General features: G+C 42.0%; 1 protein-coding gene across 1 annotated transcript in view; it reads left to right on the forward strand.

The window, feature by feature from the left end:
• Positions 1–7,327: 7,327 nt before the first annotated feature.
• KIF26B (kinesin family member 26B) overlaps positions 7,328–23,721 on the forward strand; it is a 763,222-nt gene continuing 746,828 nt past the window's right edge. Inside the window, exons 1-2 of the mRNA XM_060243792.1 lie at positions 7,328–7,478; positions 8,195–8,596. Coding sequence (XP_060099775.1) covers positions 7,416–7,478; positions 8,195–8,596 — 465 coding nt within the window. The 5' untranslated portion in view covers positions 7,328–7,415. The remainder of the gene's footprint in view (positions 7,479–8,194; positions 8,597–23,721) is intronic.

Below are 23,721 nucleotides of genomic sequence, written 5' to 3' on the forward strand. Positions count from 1 at the left end.
TCTCTGATGGGAGTGCATAGGGCAACAGCCTAGCTATGCGAATATCACACTAACATTAATAACCTTCTGGCATAGAAGGGCAATTGGGTGGTTCTGACTGTTGCGTTTTCTCAGTGAGAACTCAGGAGAAAAGCTTTAAAGAACTTTTTTTTGGGGAGGGGGGTTTGAAAATAATCTTTTTTTTTGTCTCCACCTCAGTTCAGATTGTGCAAAACATTCATAAGGTAAATGGAGTAAAAACAAAAACAAACCCAAGGCTTTAACCATCTCATATTGGCTAAACCAGAGACTAACTGGACAATGTCTGTAGGGCATTGAATCAATTATTTACCTGGAAATGACTGTTGATCCCTTCATTAAAATGTTGCTTAGATTACATTCTTTTACTTTTCTGGTTCTCTTCCCTGCTAAACCATAGGTGGAATGCAAAAATCTGACACAATGTTAAATCAGGAGGCTGTTGGTTCATACCTACGTGCATTGCACATTATTACCAGTAGAGGGCACTCGTATCCCACAGAAGTTCTCTATGGACGCTGCAGCTTCTGAACACAAATCATTGATGTTCCAGTATGACATATTGACAGCATTTGGGGGATTTGCCATTTTATCTTCTGCAATTAGACTTGCTGCAATTGGACTGATGACCATTATGTTGCTGCTAATAATAACTCACTAGCTGGTGCTGGTGAACACAGAAAACATCCCGGGAAGATATACTGAAGGCTAATGCCACATTGTAGAACTAGGGTTATGGTACTGGTGAGCATGGAATCCATATGCTTTTACAGTTCCACAAGATAAAGAACAAGTCAGGAGCCTGCCATTTTAACCCCTTTTAGAAAGGTTAGGCAAAAATAATCACAAGTTGGAGAGAACATTTAGAGGTTGCCCTTGTCCCATGATGTCAGTGTATGTACATAATTTACCAGAGGTGTAGCCATATCAATCTACTGTAGCAAGGTAAGACAGAAGTCCAGTGGCACCTTAAAGACTAGCAACATTTATTCCAGCATGAGCTATGAATCACAGTTCATTTTTTCAGATGCCAAATAACATCTGAAGAAATTAGTCCTAATTAATGAAAGTTCATGCTGGAACAAACATTTTTAGTCTTTAAGGTGCCACTGAACATCATCTATCACCCTTCTCGTGTTCAGTTTTCTAAAACCCTGCTCAGAGATGCTTTCCTGTAAAATTATTGCAGGCTACTGTGTAAGTAATGCATGAATTTGGAAGGAAACAATCACATGGGTCTTTCCTACTCAGCTATTGCCATGCCTTCCAGTTGGGTGGTAATGGAATGGAACTCACCTGATTGTTTAATTCACATGTTCCTCAGTAGTGTATTATTTGCTCTATTGAGTATCAGCTCTCAGGTTGGTGCTGAGTTTACATGAAGGTGGGCCAAATGATCATGAAGAAACAGAGAAACTCACCAATAACAGTATAATGTATCTTTATAATTCCAGCAGATCACATAAGTATATCCATAAATATGATCAGGGAATTTGTGTGCAAGCAGACAATTCTTGATAAACACATTCTTTATGTGTTTTATTGACAGGAAGTCATAACTAGACTACCACCCGGTTAGAAGAACATCTGTACTAGTAGGGTGATTTAGGACGAATTGATTCATGAACTATGGAATGGGGATAGCACCTGAAATGGCTTCATGTCTTCTGTCCATCATCATTACCATGTTGTATGGCAGTTCGTTGTATTGACTGTTTCCAAGCCACAAAAATCCACTTTGAGGCTGATGATAGTATGGGAATAATCCACATGAATAGTTGCACTGCATATTACATCAGTGATGGGGATAGTCTCCAAGCAAAGGTAGTTTCAAACACATAATTACATACTACTGGTTGTAGATAAGACACTACCAGAACCCTGGCATGCTTGCAGAAGGGTGAATTTAGTGTCTGAAAGCATTCTTGGACTTGGTTGCAGTGTGGCTTCTTTTGGTCTCCCCCATGACACTGTACAAGTCGCAAGTGGCCCTGATTTCTTCAGCCCAATAAACCCCAGTTCATAATGCCCATAAGTATCTACTTAGTATCTACTAAGTACTGCTGGAGATTTCTTAGCTTGTCTTGTTTGTCCCCCCGCAACAGACAGACAGATGCTGCAACTCCCCCAAAGCATACACCAGTTTGGTGTAGTGGTTAAGTGTGCAGACTCTTATCTGGGAGAACCAGGTTTGATTCCTCACTCCTCCACTTGCACCTGCTGGAATGGCCTTGGGTCAGCCATAGTTCTTGCAAAGGTTGTCCTTGAAAGGGCAGCTGCTGTGAGAGTCTTCTAAGCCCCATCCACTTCAAAGGGTGTCTGTTGTGGGGAAGGAAGATAAAGGAGATTGTGAGCCATTCTGAGACTCTGAGATTCGGAGTGGAGGGCGGGATATAAATCCAATATCTTCATCTTGTTTTCTGAGTGGTGGGAAACCACCTGATATTTAAATGGTCTTTTGTGCTTGCTGCTTCACCAGTCAGCTGTAAATATTGCCTCATTGACCATGTTTGAATTGGTGTCATGCCTACTTAGTGTTCCTTGTCGGCAAACCTACAAAGGTAACAGACACCAAGATGCTGCAGCTCCTGTGCTTTCTGGTCTGTGACAAGGCAGGAGCCTGCAAATTGGAATTTACAAGGAAGCTGGCCAATCTGTTGCCCACCCCCCTTTGATCCTCGTATGTCTATAATCTCCCATGGTAGGCATACCATTACATTCAATCTGATGATCCCTAGCAGAGCAGATGCAGTTCAGCAGGGACATCTAACAGCGTGTTAATTAAAGGGCTGATGAAGAACAAAGCAAATCTGCCTGTTCTTCATGAGAAGAGCTGATCCTGGAAAATTAAAAGTTATATACCGTGGCACAAATGGCACATGCCTGCCTTTGCTCACAATGACTGCCCAGGGGCCAGACAACGTTAAGATGTGTTTTCTTCCTTTGCGCCTTATCACCCCAATTGCCACTATTAACAAGAGGGGAAAATGTAACATTTTATCCTCAAAGCACACATGGAACCTGTACGTACAAATGTGAAGTATTTTAAAGGTTTAATTTTTTTGTGTTGGGCCATTTCATTGTATGAGTTTGTTGCAAATAGGCCAATGATGAGCACCATCCTTTTTAGCTGTGTATAGAAAACCTCAAAGATGGCAAATGAACGGTCAGCTAAAGGCACCACTCTTAGTTGGTCACATATACAAGCACAAGTCTGGAAGTGAATTTTACAACACTCTTGTGCAAGCACTTTGCGGTTTTTTCAAATGAGTGAATAATAGTCATGTATATGCAAGAGCAAATCTGAAACCAGTTTCCAATCACTGCTATGTGGCCAACGCATGATCTGCAAAATCCAGGAAGTCACCAGCAATGTTCCCTCTAAGCTGTGGAGTCTTGTGAGCAAAAATTCTACTTCATGAGCTCCTGGCATTAAAGTTGTGAGCTACTGCATAGATTAGTGTGAGCTGAAGGCTAAAAAACTGGCCACCGGTTGCTTGCAGAACAGTATCGAACTGAGTAGCAGTCTCTTCTGCAGGCTGCTGTAATCACTATGCCAGTGTGTTGCAGTGGCAGGAGTAATAGTGGATCCAAAAAGAATAAACCCGACACTAGGCAATTTATGAAATTATGATTCAGTCACGCAGCAGTGTGTTCAGCCCAAAGTCTTTTCATACGAAGACCCCATAGAAGGCTTGATTCCATAAAAATAGGATTACATTATATATAATTGGTGGTGAAGTTTGCATTAAAAGGTAGCTGAATAATAATCAGAAGTAATTGACATAAAGGAAATAATTATTAGGAGACATTAAATCAATCACAATTATGTCCAGTTGTACATGAGAGCCCACATCACTGTTGAAGAGTATACATAATCAAAATGAAGTCATTAAAAATCCTGGGGTCTTCGTATTTAAAGACTTTGGGCTGAACACACTGCTGCGTGACTGCATCATAATTTCATACATTGCCTAGTGTTGGGTTTATTCTTCTTTTCTGATTGTTTAACCGTAATTCCTATCATTATATTGTATTGTATATTTAGGAGTAATAGTGGGGCATTGTCCTTTCTGTTTCTGCCGAATAAATACAAACATGGTGTTGTGGTTAAGAGGCTGGGTTAGGATCTGGGAGAACCTGGTTCAAAGCCTCACTCTGCCACAGAAACTTGCTGAGTGACATTGGGCTAGTCATAACACTCAGCCTAACCCACCTCACATGGTTGTTCTGAAAGTAGAGAGATTGATGTAAGCTACTTTGGGTATAAATGAATAAGAGTATAAATGAATAAATAAAATGTATACATCCAGTATTGATTTACTTCCTTTATACTCCACCTTTCTGTCCAATGGGGCTCCAAAGAAACTTGCATAACCCCCCTCTTCTCCAATGAGGGATTTGAACCTGGTCTCCCAGATCCTTATCTGATAATCTAACCATGATATCATATTTACAACACTCCCTGCTTTAAAAACATTAATTTATTTGCTGGTTTAGACCAAGCTCCATCTAGTTCAATACTGTGCTTTAGCAGCAGCCAAAACAGCAAGGTATGAAACTCATGGGCATCCTGTGTTCCTAAGATCCAGTTCCTGGGATCATAAACTCTCTTTTAAACTGCCACCTTGTGCTAAAGTAACATCTTGGGTCAATGGAAAAACACTTGGTGAAGTGTTTTATTCATGAGAAGACCTGATCCTGGAAAATTAAAAGTGATATACTGTGGCACTTTTGCTGGGTGGGACAAAGCCTAGCACTATGAAAGCTGGACAACTGATCTTCCATCTCTCCATACTATTTCCTGCCACACATAAAGATCAGTTTGAGATACTCAGGTTTTGGCTTTTCTTGATAGGGAAGGTACTCCAACATCACATGAGCTGAGCTTTTCTTGGAATTTCTCAGATTCTTATGCTGTCCTTTGAGGGACTGAGGAAGCAGATCTTTAAAATATTCTCCATGTGGCCATGCCATGCACTTCTGCAGGAGCCAGAGCCTGTACAATGTAGAGGCCACAGCTCTGTTCACTTACCTGGGCTGCTGCTACAAGACTAGAACAAACCTCTGAAGGAGCATTCTCCAGGTGTTCAGTCAAGTTTTTTGGAACAATCATATAATTTCTCATACGTTACAATTAAGTTTGAGAGCCAGTCTGCGTGTTTCTTTGAAACTTAAAAAGAAAGTTCCTGTTATCATGCAATAAAACAGGTGTGTGAAGTTGTTGCAGTGATTATTTCCATGCCAGTTTGAATGAACAAAAAAGGAAGGTATTTACAAGCAAGGAAAAAATTACCCAGGGCATGTGGTGCATGACTCCACACAAACTATTAACCCTGAAAACTAGCACAGCATTGTGGCTAAGAAACTGAGGCATGAATCAAGAGCCTTGCCCCTACATATAATCACTAGCCTTAGCCAAGTCATTCTTTTAGCCTAAACCCCGCATCTATAATATGGGGATTACAACGGTGACTTATTTGACAAGGTTGCTGTAAAAGTTAATGAGAATATGAAGTGCTTTCAGCTTTAGCTGGTATAAATGCTACGTTTGAATATGATAAGATGCCATGTGGAGTGATTTTCAATGGATCCCATGTAGTAACTCTAATGTGTGGACCAACCCTAAGGCTCTGATTATGTAAGAAAAATAAATGCACCATTCATTATACCACATCAGAATGAGAGATTACCCTAGAAGCCATAATCATATTCTGACTGGAGCTATTCGTATCCCCCAAATTTTGTGTGTGCAAAATGTCACAGATTTGTTATAGCACAGAACACAGTTTTGCTTTCTTTTTGGATAATTTTAGTTTTGGTGCTATACTAGTATTTTTGCCATGTACACATATACAAACCCAATATTATTAGTTTACACAGTTCTGCAGCTATGCTTACTATTGATCTCAATGGCATGTGGACTAATCTCAAATGTCTACCAAAGCCTGGAGTTCAGGAAAGCAGGATACTGGCTACTACATGGAAAAGTCCCATCCCTGCCTCTTTTATCAATTTCTGTACACCCTGAATCACACTGGATTCACAACAAAGCAAGTATGAGTAAAATACCTCCCATATATTTTTGCCTTATATAATGCTGAGCTTTCTGGATATAAAATCTGGATTTGGGAGTGCTGGCTAAGAAGAGCTTTAATCATGCCTATGCTCCATTTTAACCAAAAAGGAGGAATTTGCCCTAATTTCTGCAGATTATCTATGCCCTGCCAGCTGATTGGTGAGAAGCATTCAAGCCATATTTCTGCTGTTTTTACAGTATAAAATATACAGAGGAAATTTCTCCTTGAAGCAAAACAGACCAAAAGCTCCATAGTTATGATCTTAAGAATTTTATTGTTAACCACTTGGCATCCAGAGGTCTTTGTCTACACATGAAGCTACTATAATATCAGACATCATGTAAGAAGCGAAATGCCAGAGACTGCCACAGGTGTGTCAAACATTGCACCCTGCTATTCTCATGAGCACTCCTTTCACTCATGCACCCTCCCCCATGCAGAACATTTGCAAAAATCATTTTCAGTTCTATCTCCAAATGCCAACCATTAACCAACTGGTTTGGTGGTGGCAAGTAAATTTTATAGAGGGAGGAGGAAAAAACCACAAATGTCAATCAAGAAATACTGCAAATAAAATGGACCCTCCTCAGTCACTCAACAGCAATCTGTCTGTAGTCTGTCCCGGCAGCAGCAGCAGCAGCATTTCTCCAGCCTTTCGAGGTGGCGGCTGCAAGCGCTGTGCAGCTCGCCCATGGCTCCAGGAGGGCCGTGTGCTTCCCCTTTCCCCTTACAAAACTGTCAGGCAAAAATGGGCTGAAAGATATTGGCTGCAAGCAACTCCGAGGCTCCTCCCAGAGACTGGATCCCGAGATTTTTGGAGGATTTCTTTCAACTCAGTCTGAAACCGTGTTGAAGGAAACAAGTTACCCTTCCACCAAGTAGTACAGGGAGAAATCCCTGCCTCTAAGGAACACCCACCTCTCCCAATTCTCTCTCTCACCCCCTCCCTTTCTTTTCTAAAATCTGTCTTGGCTGGATGTGATTATTCCTTCTAGTTGTAGAAGAAAACTGGCACAGTCTGCTTGGGAGGAAAAACGCTGATCCTTTGGATTTCTGCACAAATAAAAGAGTGGAAATAAATGAGGTGGAGGACAATGAGGACAAAAATGATCTGAAGACAATCTAACCCTCTCTTTGGTTTCCTGAGCACTGGCAGCATTTCTGTGGACTCCAGGATTTCTGGGAAGAGGAAAAGAAATCCTTCACACTGACTTCCAGTGTAGGAGCATACAGCTGGCATCAACCTTATTGAATCTGAAAAATTCCCTGTTGGATATAAATTTTCCGGAAATTCTCCTGTGTGTGCAAGAGAACATCATGAATTCTGTGGCTGGGAATAAAGAGAGAATTGCAGTTACAACCCGAAGCAGGAAATATGGGGTAAGTTGCCCTTAAGCAAGGATGCTTTACATCTCTGGGTGCACTAATACAAAATGTGGGTTTTTTTTTTAAATTCTCTGCCTCCAAATGGACACACAACAGGAGCTGGGAGCCAGACCCTTAACCTGATGATTAAACTGCATGTGTCTGACCCAGGTGCATTCCCTATATTCCCAGCGCTGTTATCAGTAAATTGTCTGAAATCTGAGCATGTTTCTTTTCTTTCTCTACAACAGCAGTCCTCTTGGCTATGGAACACTGCTGAACTTTTGCAGCCTCAGGTTCCATTTCACTGCCCAAGACTACCTATTTTTCTGCAAATTTTGTAAAGAATAAATAAAAATGCCACATTCCTTGTGGACTCTCCTCTTTTTCAGTGCATATGCACAGTCCCGATTTCAGAAGGTCTATGCATACACATTGTAGAGGGAGATATAATACTCATGCAGACCGGCTGGAGAGCCTGCATCAATACCTCCCCCCACCTCGGTTCTGTATTGAAAATTACTCTCAGGTGGTGACAACAGATTTCTTTGCTTGGAGACCAAACCGGGGGGGGGGGGGCGGTGGTGGCGGCGGCTGTTTAGCGTGCTCGAGCTATTGTTACGGCTAATCTCTACGAGTCGCTGCGGGACTCGGCTTGATGAATACATTCAACTTTGCTATCCCCCCCCCCCCTTCGCCCGTTGACCTGTTCCCTCCTTCCTCTCCCCCAGGTGACCGACCCCTGCTCCCCGACCAAATCCACGGCGCCTTTCTCCCCGGAAAGCTGGTACAGGAAAGCTTACGAGGAATCCCGGGCCGGCAGTCGCCCAGCCCCAGAAGGAGCCGGCTCCATCCTGGGCTCATCTGGCACCCCTTCTCCCGGCTCGGGCACTTCCTCGCCTGGTTCCTTCACCGGATCGCCGGGCCCCGCTTCCCCGGGCATCGGCACCAGCTCTCCCGGGTCCCTAGGGGGCTCGCCGGGATTCGGCACCGGCTCGCCCGGTTCCGGCAGCGGCGGAGGCTCCTCCCCGGGTTCGGACCGCGGGGTCTGGTGCGAGAACTGCAACGCCCGCTTGGTGGAGCTGAAGAGACAGGCGCTCAAGCTGCTCATCCCCGGGCCCTTCAGCAGCAAGGTGAGTCGCGCAGAGCTGGTGGCGCAAAGGCCTCCCCTCCCCTCGCCGCAGGAGGTGGCCGCGAATTCGCTTGGGGAGACGCCGCGCCAACCAACGCGCAAGCCTCGTCCTCCACTGGAGTACTAGTAGAGCAAAGCAGGCGTCAAGGGGCACGTTTAAGACCAACCAAGTTTTATCGAGAACGTAAGCTTCCGTGTGCTCTCTAAGCACGCTTCATCAGACCAGGGGATCAGGTATTGTGGGCTGAAATACATGCACTTTGTTAAGAGTGCAAACTGGCTGTGGTCACATGATACAACAGTGTGGCTTGGCCATTTGGTCTGGATAACCATAAAAGGTAATAAAGTGCCCTGCCAATTGGTGTTTTTGCAAATCACAGAAGGACATGTATTTCCTAGTTGTAGGTTACCTAATTTACTTATTAGCATCAATCTATACATTATAAACATCATTCTAGTCTGCCATTAGAAAACAAGAATACATAAAATTATAATGGGTTAGGTATATGCAATGAGATGAATAGCCAATATCCCTTATTTGAGTGTGTCAGTATAAAACATTATTCTATTATAAAAGAGAAATACATTGGAATACTGTGGCTGTATAGCTGTACTCACTGAGAGTGGGTTTAACATATGTGATGAGATAAAAAACCAATATCCCTGTTCAGTCCTGGGGAGGTGTTTGTTTCAGGTTTCATAATAATTTGTAATTCAGCAATTTCTCTCTCCATTTTGTTCTTGAAGTTCCTTTGTAGTAAAACAGCTACCTTGAGGTCACCCATTGAATGCTTTGGAAGGTTAAAGTGTTCTCCCACAGATTTCTCAGTTCTGTGATTCCTAATGTCAGATTTGTGTCCATTTATCCTTTGGCGCAGGGTTTGTCTGCTTCAGACCAACACGACTGCCCTTTTGGATCTGTCTGCATGGAATACTAGTAGTAAGCGGTGGGGAAAAGGAGTGCGGAGGTCCTTTAGCACTGGGTATGTGCTGCTGCTTTAGCCAGTGCGTATTTGCTTGGAAATAGGTCCCACCTCGTTCCTAGCCTCATTTGGGCCCAGTTAGTCTGTGGAACTTGCTGTTGTATTAAACTGCACATTCATGATAGAAAATTGAGCTTGGATGGGATCTGAGAGACCTATGGTCAAAGCCTGCATTTCTGTGGACTAAGTCAAGTCACTGTCAAAGAGTATATTTTACTAACTCTCCCTGTGTGTGTCAGCCACAGATAGCAGTTCAAACTTCCATCCATAACTGTCACAGACATGGAGGTGGTCATGTGCAGGGCTCACCTGACACCTCTTACTGCCTCATCTGTTATATGTTGCTAGGCTACTTCTAGGAAACAGGGTGGCTTGTTCAGTCCTACTTGTGTAAATTAGGTGCTGAAATTAGTATTCATAGTAGAGCAGCTAAAACAGTAGTTGGCAGGTGATAGGATGGTCTCACCAGCAGCTCTCAGCCTTGGGCCCTGGTTCTTAAGAAGATCGTAACCCTTGGTGGACTGTATTCATTCATATTGTAAGTTGGAGCTACCATGATTGGATGCCCCTCCATACAGAAAATTTCTTCTTCATAGAAAACTCTAGCCCTCTTCAGGCTTTCACAGTGCAGACAGAATAAAGACATGGGACTTGGGGAGACTGTGACCACTATTTCCATTCCGTACCAATGTCTATGTATTGACTGTAAGTGTATAGAATCTGAGCACATAGAGTCAATAACACATGAAGGTCAGAAGTGCTGACACAGGGTGTGGTGCATTCACACAACACTAAATTATGCATTTTGCAACTCGGTTTTTACTGTGTAAGAATAGCAAAAATCCAGCTGCAAAACACATTATTTATTGTAGTGTGAATGCACCCTAAGTGCAGTCCCACTGCTTCCTACACATTGATTCTCTCTGCATGTTGAAAATATGAGAAGAGCTTACATTTGATGAAAGAAGGGTTCTACCCAAGTCTTCACCATCAGGTAGGGTTCCCAAATCCCCCGCTAGGCCTGGAGACTCCAGATTTGGAGCCTCCTCCCCCCGCTGGCCATAAAAGGGAAAGCGGGGGGAGGGGAGGGAGGAGAACGGCAGCCAGAGCTCTTCCGTTTTCTCAGGCTGCTTCCCGCCCCCAGTCAGCTGGCCGGTGAAGGGAGGGGAGCCCAGCCACGCCCCCAAAGGACCATGTGCCTTTGCACCTCCAGAGGTGAGTGAGTTCTGTCCCCTGCATCAGATTTCCCAGAAACGGGGGGGGGGGAGGGGGGGGAGAGGGAAACGTCTTCTCATAGGGTATAATGGGGAATTGATCTGGAGGTTTCGGGGGCTCTGGGGGAGCTGTTTTTTGAGGTAGAGGCACCAAATTTTCAATATAGTATCTAGTGCCTCTCCACAAAGTATCCCCCAAATTTCAAAACGATTGGACCAGGGGGTCCAATTCTATGAGCCCCAAAAGAAGGTGCCCTTATCCTTCATTATTTCCTATGGAAGGAAGACATTTAAAAAGGTGTGCTGTCCCTTTAAATGTGATGGCCAGAACTCTCTTGGAGTTCAGTTATGCTTGTCACACTCTTGTTCCTGGCTCCGCCCCAATGTCTCCTGGTCCACCCCCAAAGTATCCTGGCTCCACCCCCAAAGTCCCCAGATATTTCTTGAATTGGACTTGGCAACCCTACCATCAGGGTAAAGGGGGATTCCCAATTATGTAACATTTACCTGTAGTAAATAATGGGTGGAGCCATGTGTTGCCCCAGATGGAAATAATAATGGTCCACCTTCCCAGCACTGTTGTAACAAAACTTAAAATTGTTGAACACTTTGTGCATTTAATGTGCATTAAGTATAAAAGAGCCTTTTATTTGCCTCCACTTCTAAGGTTCTGAAATTTCTTGATATTAATTGAATGTATTTTAGCTTAATTATGCTTGCTTTATTCTCTCATTTTTGTGTTTTACCCAGAAGTTAGGCAGGGTCCTCTGGATTCCTTTATTAATGCAAATATGTTGATTAAGTCAATCATGCTGGGCACTAACAATTGCTTTTGTTTTACACATTCTTTCACCCCCTCCCCCAAAAAACCAAACTCCCCAGTTAAAATAACCCCAACACATAGAGGGACACTGATAGGAATGGGCTTGGGACAAATATTTAATTGATGAGCTAGCAGCACAAAATTAAACATAAATTTTAGGTACTTTAGGTGCCCAACATTTCTGCTTCACTTTTTGTTCCTAAGCACATCCCTTAAATTTTTGCCCTTCAGACCATTCCCATCAATGTTCCTCAATAATAATTTTTCTGTTGTTTTCTGTGTGAAAGTAATCATTTTTCACCACAGTTTCCTTTGCAATTATACAGTATAACTCTGGCATGTTATATCAAAGGCAACAGGCACATTGCCTCTGATATAAAATGGCACTTGGATGATCAGAATTGATCACACGATATTTCGTTTGTGCATGAAGGGGCACTGGCAAAAGAAAGCATTGCTTGTTACAGCCGGCTTGTCATTTGTATAATTTAGCAGCAGCAGCTTCTGCAATAAACATGATCAATGATGTTGAGAACAAAATGGAAGTATAAATTTAAAAAAAAAATGGTCCTGGAGAGAAGGGCTTGTTTGTGGGTTATGATAATGACTGCAATATTCTGTACTAAGGTATCCATGGAGTATTGTAATATTTCATGGATTGGTTGTATTTGTAAACTGCTTGGAGGGTTTAGTCAGGTATCATACAGTCCTTTTATAGAAAAAGTGTTACACAAATGGTCATGAGTGTGTGCATGCTACATTACCTATATTGCTGAGCACTATATTGCTGAATCATGGCTTCTTTGTAGTGTATAATATTACATAATTAAAGGCTTATTCATCATATATGCTTTTTTCCTGATTTCTAGTTCATGAGGATTCTACATTCCTGAGCTACTCTTTCCTCTCTTTTGAATGATTATGAATGTGAAAAACTCTGGTTATTAAAGGGAGCTGAACATATGAAAAAGTTGAATCACAAATTATTATGGCTATAATACATGAGCCCTGCATGGAATTACAAGGCGTCTTTGTGTATAACTGAAATTATCCTTACATAAAAGTAATATGTGTATTAGGTTCTGTGGCACCTTCTATACTCAACTGCCAGTGCCAGTTAGGGCAAGAGTACTATGGCGTATATTTCTGCTCTAGAAAACCTTGACTAAAGCTACTGACCACATGAAGAACCCTCTTTTCTCACCAATTATCAGTAATTACCCATGGACTCTGAAAGCCCTGATCAGTAAACTTCTACCATTCTATACCAGTCATAAATTGTGACACTTTTTTTTGGAAGTATAGTTGGCATCTCATTTGAATTTATAATTCAGTTTGTGGTAAAAAGTATATTCCATACTTGCACATAATCCCAGATGTTTCTATAATTTTATTTTATTTTTTAATGATCGTAATAGACTTATTTCAACAATATTGAATTGAGTAGATTATAACTTTATTATTTGATCATTAAATAAGTCCATATAAAAATGTGCCTGAAAATATTTAGGCAATATTCATCAGGTCCCATGCCATCCTCTTCACACCTTAAAAAGTACTTCCAGGTACACCACCATCACTTGTCATAGGGGATGGTTTTAAGGCTGGTGAAGAACCACTGTGAAAAAGATCTCTGTCCCAAATGACCATATATCCGCAGACTGTATGCAATCCATTGAATATTTTGTACTTCATTTAGATTGCACATTTAGTTTTTTGTGAAATGTAGCCCATTAAAGTCACTCTAGTGGGATGGAATTGGCATCTGGAGAGCATTAAAAACTTTGCAATGAAAGAAACATAGAAGCTCTTATAGTAACTAAGGCTTAAAAGAATTGTAAGCATGACTGTCTTCCATAGTAACTTTGTTCATATTGTATAGTGAGTGAGTTCCATGACTATGACACTAGGCAACTTGGTTTGCACTGTCAGGCCCAAGAGTTATCGAATGGTAATATTTACTCTTCAGCTTCAAAGAGTTTTCTTTGGTGGGTTGTGTCAAGAGGTATCAAGTGAAAACACTGATTGCTATTCAAGGGTCTCTTTAACATTGTTGAGCTGCATTTATCACTATTTATTTATGAGCTCTTTGAAATAAAATATGGATGATCCTGAACGTCTGACTAAATCCTGAGTAGGAGCCTCTGTCTGAATAGTAGCTTTGTTTAATAGAAATTATTGCCAGTCAAAAGCTGCTTTTGCCGAATGTTCAAAAATGATGTGGTATCCTGAAGAAATGGCACCAAGTTTTTGAGCAACTGTAGTAGTTGTAAGTTCATCACTTTACAAATATTGAAAATGATGTCTGAGAATTACTGATATTTTTCTCCAGAATTTGCTATTGCAGCACCAATAGTGGGCAGAGTACTGAAGAAGGCCAATGAGCTGAAGCTCATGGATGCTTGAAGATACTGAATACGAAAAGTTTTCTTGTAGCAGACATCCATAGAAAGAGTAAACTTACTGGAAGGCCTTCCAACTTCCCAACCCCCCCTTCCCCATCGCCATGAGTGGGTCAGCTGGCGAGTGCATGGACCAGCCACCAACCCCGATGCTGACCCCATCTTTAATTCAATCAACTGTAATTAAGCACCTCCTAAAAATTTAAATGCCCTCTGACAAAAGAAATCCTGGCTATGGATGTGTACATCCCTAAGAGATTTGGATAGAAAATTATAGAGCTGGGTGTTGTCAGCATACTGAAGGCATTCAATACCAAACACACAAATAATTTCTCTTAACACCTTTACAAATGAGATTGAATGGGGGGGATAAGACTGTACCATGTGGAACCCCACAGGATGAATCCCACACTGATCATAACTGACCTCCGACATTAACCTTGGCTTCTTTAGATTCCTCTCATTTTTCCTTCTCATAGGAATTGTTTGTGATTGTGCCTTCAATATTTTGCTTTTAAGAAACTCCATCCCCTCTTTAACTCCCTTCTCCTTAGTTTCTTCCAGGCCCAATTCACAGTGCTGGTATTGACCTTTAAAGTCCTATATGGATTGAGGCCAGCATAGCTGAAGGCTCTCCCACTCAGCTATGACCCCAGCCACTTCAGTAATCTTTGCAGGCTCTGCTTCAGGTGCTCTTTGCTATCTTAGGTTAGACAAGTGGCAAACCAAGAAAGAGCCTTCTTGGTCATTGTGCTGAAACTATGGAACTTCCTCCCCAAGGACTTTGTTTTTTTATATGGTATTATCTCACTAACTGTTATTATTAGTCCTCCTCCCTGTTTGTGTGATTTTAGGCTTTTATGTGTGTGTTTATATTATATTTTAATTCTCTTTCTCTTTCTCTCCTATAAATATAATTTATTCAACTTAATGAATCGTCCCATCTCGGCTAGTGTCAGACTCTGGGCGATGTACAACAAGGAATAAAACGACAAACATTTAGACCATTAAAACCAGTTAAATTAGAAAGATTACAACCCCCAGTGGTGTCTCATTAAAGTGCTACTAAGCCAGATTCCCGGACATTGCATCAGGGCGGGGGAACCCATAAAAGGGGCAGAGGAGAAAGGTGCCAGCAACCATTGCTGACCTTAAGCAAAAGCCCGATGGAACATCTCTGGCAGAGTGTTCCACAGGTCAGGGCCAGGACTAAAAATGTCTTGGCCCTTGTTAAGGACAGCTGGACCTCTTTAGGGCAAATTCTGCCCTGTAGAGCATAATGCCCTTCCAGGGACATAGTGGAGGAGGTGGTCCTGTAGATATGTCACATCCAGACTGCTCAAGGCCTTAAAGGTCATAACCAAAACCTTGAATCTGACTCATCTGGAAGCCACTGAAGCTGGTGCAGCACATGTTGAACGTGCTGTCTGCAGCATTCCTGTCAGGATTCATGCCATTGGATTCTGGACCCATTGGAGCTTCCGAGTCAAGCTCAAGGGTAGGCCTTTTAATTTCTCAGATGTTTTAATGTTTGTGGAAAGGTGGAATAGAAATGTTTTGAATAAATAAATTCAGTATGAGCAACAAAGAGACATGGCCTCGTCTACATTCAGATGGTGACGGAAGTCAGCAATCCTTGGAGCTTTCTGACAATCGATAAATGTTTTATTATTATTTTTTATTATTATTATTAAATTTTATTTGTATCCCGCCCTCCCCGCCTGGGCAGGCTCAGGGCGGCTAACAACATTCAATAAGACATAATATAAATACAATAATTAAAACACATTAAAATTATAAAACAGCATTAAAATTATACATAGTTAATACATTTTAAGAACTAATCCAACGTATATAATCTATAACATATATAATCTATAATTTAACAGCAGCAGAGGTGTTCCGGGCGCTATTACATATTTAAATGGTGGCAAGAATCATTAAAGAATCACTTTGTTGGATCCTCCATTCAGCCATCCTCTGTCAGCATTCTGAGAAGGCCTGCCTAAAGAGGATGGTCTTGCAGGCCCTGCGGAATTGATCTAAGTTCCGCAGGGCCCGCACCTCCTCCGGGAGTTGATTCCACAGGCACGGGGCTGCCACGGAGAAAGCCCGTGCCCGTGTAGTCTGTAATTTTGCCTCCCTTGGCCCAGGGACAGTCAGCATGTTCTTCCCTGCTGACCTCAGTGCTCTTTGGGGCTCGTATGGGGAGAGACGGTCCTTCAGGTAGGCAGGTCCTCGGCCATATAGGGCTTTAAAGGTAATGACCAGCATTTCGTAGCGAACCCGGTGTGTAACTGGCAGCTAGTGCAGTTCGCGCAGCCTCGGCTGTATATGCTCCCATTTCGGGAGTCCTAATAACAGCCTGGCCGCTGCGTTCTGCACTAGCTGCAGCTTCCGGGTTTGACACAAAGGCAGCCCCATGTAGAGGGCATTACAGTAGTCCAATCTTGAGGTGACCATCACATGGATCACTGTTGCTAGGTCCCGGCGCTCTAGGAAAGGAGCCAACTGCCTTGCCCGCTTCAGATGAAAGAATGCCGACTTCGCAGTGGCAGCTACCTGGGCCTCCATCGATAGTGAAGGCTCTAGTAGAACTCCCAGGCTCTTGACCTGGCGCGCCGCTTTCAGCTGAGCGCCATCAAAAACCGGGAGAGGTATTTCCCCTCCCAGAGCACCGCGGCCCACGCAAAGGACCTCTGTCTTCGTCGGATTCAGCTTCAGCCCACTCAGCCTAAGCCAGGTTGCCACGGCCTGCAATGCTCGGTCCAGGTTCCCTGGGACGCAGTCAGGCCGGCCATCCATTAGCAGATAGAGCTGGGTGTCATCTGCATACTGATGACAACCCAGCCCAAACCTCCGGACAATCTGGGCAAGGGGGCGCATATAGATGTTAAATAGCATTGGGGAGAGAACCGCTCCCTGAGGCACCCCACAATCTAGTGTGCGCCTCTGGGAGAGCTCACCCCCAATTGCCACCCTTTGTCCCCGTCCTTTGAGGAAGGAGGAAAGCCATTGTAAGGCCAACCCCCTAACCCCTATGTCGGCGAGTCGGCGGGTCAGTAACTGATGGTCGACCGTGTCAAACGCAGCCGACAGGCCGCCTCGATCCATCTGCCATTGGAGGTCATCTGCTAAGGCGACCAGCACTGTCTCCGTCCCATGGCCCGGGCGAAAGCCGGACTGGCAAGGGTCTAGGATAGAAGCGTCATCCAGAAACCTCTGCAGTTGCAACGCCACTGCCCTCTCAATAATTTTACCTAAGAACGGTAAATTTGAGGCCGGCCGGTAGTTTGCCAATTCGGCCGGGTCTGCTGTACATTTTTTCAGGAGGGGACGGACCAAAGCCTCTTTCAGAGGTGACGGAAAACGCCCCTCTGAGAGGGAACTATTGTTTGTCAGGTACTGCTGGAAAAGAAAGAAAGTGTACAGAATTAATGAGCAAGTCTAAAAAGCCATCTGTAAATTATTCAGATAGATTACCTGGCTTCTCCAAACAGGCCCTTTAGGATTTTCTCTAGCTGTTAACTTCCATTGTATGTGGGCTGTGCTTGACTTTGTGCTGCCTGTGCATATATTGTACTGTATAAACGTACATTCATTCTGTGCTGAAGCAGGTATCAGCAACATTATTGGAACAAATACTTTGGCCAGCAGCTTACAAACTCAGCTTGCCTGTAGCATTACAACAGAATAAAGTGCAGATGACTGTTTTTTTTTTTAAATGGCTTGATAACAGCTGCATAGAGTTAAAAAGCTATAGAGTAATCATGTCCATCCTCTGCCTTCCAAAGCATTACTGTCAGTATTCCCATGACATTAATTCACTTTTATGCCACAACATACAAGAATTAAGCCTTTGGCTTCCATATGCCACTAATTGTGGTTTGGCTCCAAATCCCTAAGGTCAGTGCTGCTCTTCTATCCTGCTCCAGTCTGTGTGTTCTAGTTCTGCTGTCAGTTTCCCTCTAACTTCTCGTTTCCTGCAAGTCAATCTCTGCTGTGGAAGCCAAAGAGATAGTGTTTTTATTCTTTTTACCCCTTAGTTTGGCTAGTGCTGCAGTAGCAGAAATTAGAGTGATGGATTACAAGGGGAAGAGGATCAGGAAAGCACAATAGGACAGTCAGGGCTTTTTTGGTAGAAAACGCCCAGTGGGAGCTTATTTGCATATTAGGCCACACCCCCTGACACCACCATTGTTTTCTACCAAAAAAGCCCAACAGGGAGTCATTGCATTTTAGGCCACACCCCCTGATGCCAAGCCAACTGGAACTGTGTTCCTGTGTATTCCTGCTCAAAAAAGCTCTGAGGACAGTGATGCAGAGGACAGTGTTATTATCTAGCTTTGTCTATTTCCAGCAACTTAAGTGTTCAGTTAGATGCTGAATTTGTTATGCGCATACCAACTTAAATTGGGGTAAACTATATTTTCCTCTTTGGTCAATGTGATCCTGTGAATTTTGGGGGAGGTGTTTGTGAGTTTCCTGCATTGTGCAGGGGGTTGGGATAGACGACCCCAGAGGTCCCTTCCAACTCTATGATTCTACTGGTAATATCTGATTGTAACAGAAATACTAATCAAATATGCATTTTAATTCTTGTCCATTTATCTTTTATGAATCCAGCTGACTTAACAAGGTTTTTTTGGGAGTCCTGCTGGTAACAGCCTGGAAATTTCATTAGTTCTCTTAACTACTGTCAGCAAAAGAGCTTTAAAACTGGAGTCAGCAAAATATATTTTATATTTTGTGCTTATTCCATACTTAACATGCATATAACCTGGATAGTTAAATATAAGGCAACTATGAGTGTAATAATCCATTATAAGCATGCACAGAAATAATATTTTTATAATTCATCTTAATATGTACATACCTCTTTCATATTGAGGAATCATGTGATTTGAAATGTATTCATATTTATATAATTGTTGTGTGACCTGACTGATCCTTGTATATAAAACTATGCAGCCAGGTGTTACATTTGGTAGAGGAAGACAAATGTTTAACCTTGACTTGCTCATAAGTGTGGAACATTAACAAGAAACATTCACTCTCAATATGTCAACAGAAGGGACTTCAGGTTTAGTTGTATTGCACAAAGCTGAGCTCTAATTACAGAAACACCGTCCTTAGTTTAACCATTTAAATACTCTGATCCCTACCTGGTCTTAGAAAAAGAGATGTGAAATCTTTCCCCTGCTAGTAAAAAGATAAAAAATGTTTAATACAAAGTTACTTAGAATTGTCTGTGTTAATCTCTTGAAGACACTGCACCCCTTCAAATTTAGTATAGTCTTTCAAGACTTTTGGACTATTACTGACTTACTCACGCTGATTTATGGACTGTGATTTCCCCTTGTGAATCTCTGTGTGATTGTTTATGGTGACTTCATGTCATATATGTTCTTGAGCACAGAGGGGTCTTAGAGAACGATCAAGGTCCAGTAAATAAGATCTTTCCAATGAAGTCCTCTTCAGCCAAGGCTGTTTCACAAGCCGGATGTACTTTCAGACCATAGAAGGAATCGTGCGGCTTTGTAATGGCGCCGATGGAGCGTTCGCTCTAAATGGAGCGTTAACAGTTAGGGCGCCAAAACCAAACGAGCACTACAGATGAAATTAACAGTGAAAAGATGTTAAACCCATTTATGGAACAGAAGGTAAGCTTTCTCCAATAGAGTCCTCTTTATCTAGGGCTTCTTCTTCGGCAGGAGACAAAGAGAGGGCCAGAGATTTAAGCATTTCTTTCCCGGTTGCAGTATTAGAAGCCTTAAGCAGCGCACCATTTTTAAAAACTAAGATGTCAGAGGAGGGATTCCACCTGAATCGTACATTTGCTGCATGGAGTTTTGAAACAAAGGGCTTAAGACTCCTCCGTTTTGCCAGGGCTTCAGGGGATAAGTCCAGGAGAGCCAGCATAGTTTTCCCTTTATAGGAGAGAGCCCCATGAAGTCTTACTTCTCTCAGGATCAGGTCTCTGATGTTGGGGAGAGCAAAGCTCACTAATATATCCCGTGGCCTCCCTCGCCTTGCTGCCGCCATTGCACCCAATCTTAGAGCCTTCACGATCTCAATTGAAGTCCCCTCCTCCAGTTTTACAGTCTTTGTCAGCCATTTTTTCATGAAAACGGAGAGGTTTGAATCCCTTTCCTCCCCCTCTTCTATTCCTCGAAACTTGAGGTTAGCAGCCCTCATACGATTTTCAAGAAAAACAATCCTATTTTCAAGTTGAGACTCATATTTTTTCATCAGTTTTATGTCTTCTTTAAGTCCCATTGCGGCCTCCGCCGACTGCTCAGCCAGTTTAGCAGTTACTGTTAACTCTTCCGAGAGTTCATGTACTCGGGATTGAATGGGTTTCAGGAAATTTTCCATAGATTCTGTAAAGAACCGATGAATATTGGTTTTTAGGCCATCTAAGTCCCGCTTACATATAGGGGCTTCCTCATCTTCATGCCTTGATCCCGGGGAGGGGGGGTTGCTGAGGGCCATAATGGCTGCCAATCTAGTGAGAGGGAGACTCACCTTCTCTGATGTATCTGCCTTGAAGAAGTCTGCAACAGATTTTCCTCCTTTGGATGTCGATTTCCTTTTGCCTTTAGTTTGTTGTCCCATCAGGAGGACTTTATCAAAGGAGCCTGGTGACTTTAAAAATCTGACATAAAGGGGGTAGCTCGGGAGCTGCTTCAAAACGCGTCTGCCATGAGCTAGCGATGCTCCGCCCCCCCCCGTCATATATGTTCTTTATCACATTTAGTTGCACAATATGATAATATATTTGCATGTTAGATCAACTGGGTTATTACTTGCTTGTTTATGCCTATACCGTAGCTTGTTCTATCTTTGTTGCTTGTACTATCTCTGTGGTCCCTGGTTTTTATATATATATATATATATATATATATATATATATATATATATATATATATATATATATATATATATATATATATATAATACAAAATCAAGACATAGTTATCCCTTGGCTTACACATCCTGTCTTTATCTATAGGAGAAAATCAGACATTACTGCTACAGGAAAGTATTGGTTAGATTAAAAGGTGTTAACATCCCAAACCAGTCCTGTCTGAGCCTACCCAGAGCAAATCCAGTATTCTGTGTGTGTGTCAGATACATGGCAAGCAGATGTGAGAACTAAGTTTGAGTCTAACACCAGTGGCACTTTAAGACTGACAAAGTTTGATTCTGGGTATGTGAGAACTGACTTAGCTTGTTTAGATGTGCACTTATTCGGGTACATTAAAACAGACTTCCTCAAGCATCACAGATAGGTAGAGAGAGGGTGGGGTGTTAGTTGGCAGGAAGGGCTGGTTAGATTTAAGATGCATAAATAACTGAACAATAAATATAGTTAAGATTGGATTAATGCAATTGGTATGGCTTGTGGATAGAGTGGTATAGTGGGCTTGCTTGTCTTGGGAGACTTAGTACAAATCCCTGCTTAACAATTAAACTCATTTGGTGGCTTTAGTCAAGTAACCCATCTCTCAAACTATTATTGTGAGAATAAAACAGATATCTCAAAGTGCAATCTGGACATGCCCAAATAATATGGTATAGAGAACAAAGGAGAACATACCTTCCTTTTTCTTTTCAGGATTCCCTAGTGAAAATGATAGAATCCTTTAGTAAGAGATGGTGGCATTGAACCAGAGAGTACATTTGCCCAAAGTATTTACTTGTATACTGAGATCTGAGTTCTTCCCACATAGTCCTATGGGTGTCTGCTAGATGAATAGATCTGTTTCCTTCCCACATTAAAATCAGTGCTTGATGGGAAGAAAATCATCACTCCTTCTATGAAGCTTTCTATCATTTTTGCTTGCATGCTCCTGATTTAGCCTTTTCCATTTCAGAGGTGCTCAGCAGTGAAATACTTGACTAATAATATTAATAATGAAAAAAGCCCTGGAGGTGATATAGTGGAAATGAATTCCTGGTATCTTGTGGCTACTTTAGAGAAACATTCCTAGTCAAGACAGGGCAGTAATGAACCCTTCCTGAAAGCTTAGCATGTAGCAGAATAATGGAATTTCATTTCCATCCAGACCTTTAATTTGTGAACAAGCAAAGCCAGTCTGTATGGGGACTTAATTTTGTAGTGCAAAAATCTCAGTCACCTAATAATTTCATTCCAAGTCAGTGTAATGCAAATAGGATTATTGCATTAGAAATGTAATTTTAAATGGCCTGGAGCAGTAATTTGTCAGCATTTGGAAGGATTAATTCCATTAAAGTTTAGGCAGCAACAACCAGTTTTTTGTATTGCATCACAGATCATGATACCAAAAACTGAGCATAACCCATTGATAGCATATTTTGCAATAGGATCTCTCCTGGCAATGTGAATGCCTTCAGATGACTCCTTTTGCCCATCCCTAAACACCATCTTAAAATTTTCAGATTATGGAGGCAAACTAGAGAAATAGGAATAGCGCTTGGATTTATAGAGTTGTATGGTTTCTGTCATTCAGAATACTAAGATTTCTTTATAATCAAAGCTTTCCTTAGAATCAAGAATCTCAACTCTGAATTTTGTTTCATTTATCTGTCTTAGGGAGATAAGCATCATTTGATTTCTTAGGCAGATTCTTGAACCTTTCTAAGTGGAAATCCACACCAACACTCTCATACTGTGCCCATTTGTGTGCTTAACTCCCTCCTATTGAAATCAATTAGACCAAAAAGCACTTAACTTTGACTGGATTGTGCTCTAGAAAAAAGACCTACTTTCACTAGGTTCCAGTCACTGCAGTATATCAAATGCATTCGTAATACTATTATTGTTTTGCTGACTTCCTTGCCTTGGTACAGAATAAGACTACTTTGCTAGTATATGCCTACTTCTGAGATACTGAAAATTATAATTTTAAAAAATCATTGAGTGACCCACTTAAAAAATACATGGCATATGCTATAAAATATAAAAACACATGCTTTCTAGGTGTTAATAAATGTGTATTTTGAAATTCAGATTCCACAGATTTGTAATTGGTAGATGTCAGACATTGGCACCATGGCCTGGTTTCTTTTACACCAGTGTAATTAAAAATTACCTTGTGTAATATAAGAGAAATTGCCTTCTACCTGAAAAATGTCAGAAAGAATGCAATGAATGTCAATGCTATTGCTATACTTTCCTCTTTGGGATTCTTGTAAGCAAAATCATGTTCTATTTGTACCCCCTTTGCATATGCTGTTCTTGGTGTATGGTAGGGCAGAAGGGTAGTTATTGGGGAGTATCGGGGTGAAAATGAAAACACAACATAGTAAGTTTCCTTTGATCAAGTAATTTTGTTCAGTGTCTCACATTTTGTGTTGCTTTTGAAAGACAGTGGGTGCATGATGTGGCCTTAAAATTGAGCCAGACCAATGGTCTGTCAGACTCATTCTTACCCACTCTAACTGGCAGTAGCTCTTCAGGGTCTCAGGTAGAGGTCTTTCATATCAATATCTACCAGAACCATTAACTGAAGATGCCAGGAGGTGAACCTGGGTCCTTCTGCACACCAAGCAGTGAGCCATAGCCCTCCCCAGTGGTGTATCCCATTAAGGACTAATTGCTGATCTCTTTAACTGGAGATGGCAAGGACTAAACCTAGGGTCCTCTGCATGGAAAACAGATGTTCTTCCAGTGAGTCATGGCCAGTCCCTTAACTTGCTGTATCTGTTTTTAAAGA

Source organism: Heteronotia binoei, chromosome 1, assembly GCF_032191835.1.
Source record: "Heteronotia binoei isolate CCM8104 ecotype False Entrance Well chromosome 1, APGP_CSIRO_Hbin_v1, whole genome shotgun sequence".
Taxonomy (NCBI): Eukaryota; Metazoa; Chordata; class Lepidosauria; order Squamata; family Gekkonidae; genus Heteronotia; species Heteronotia binoei.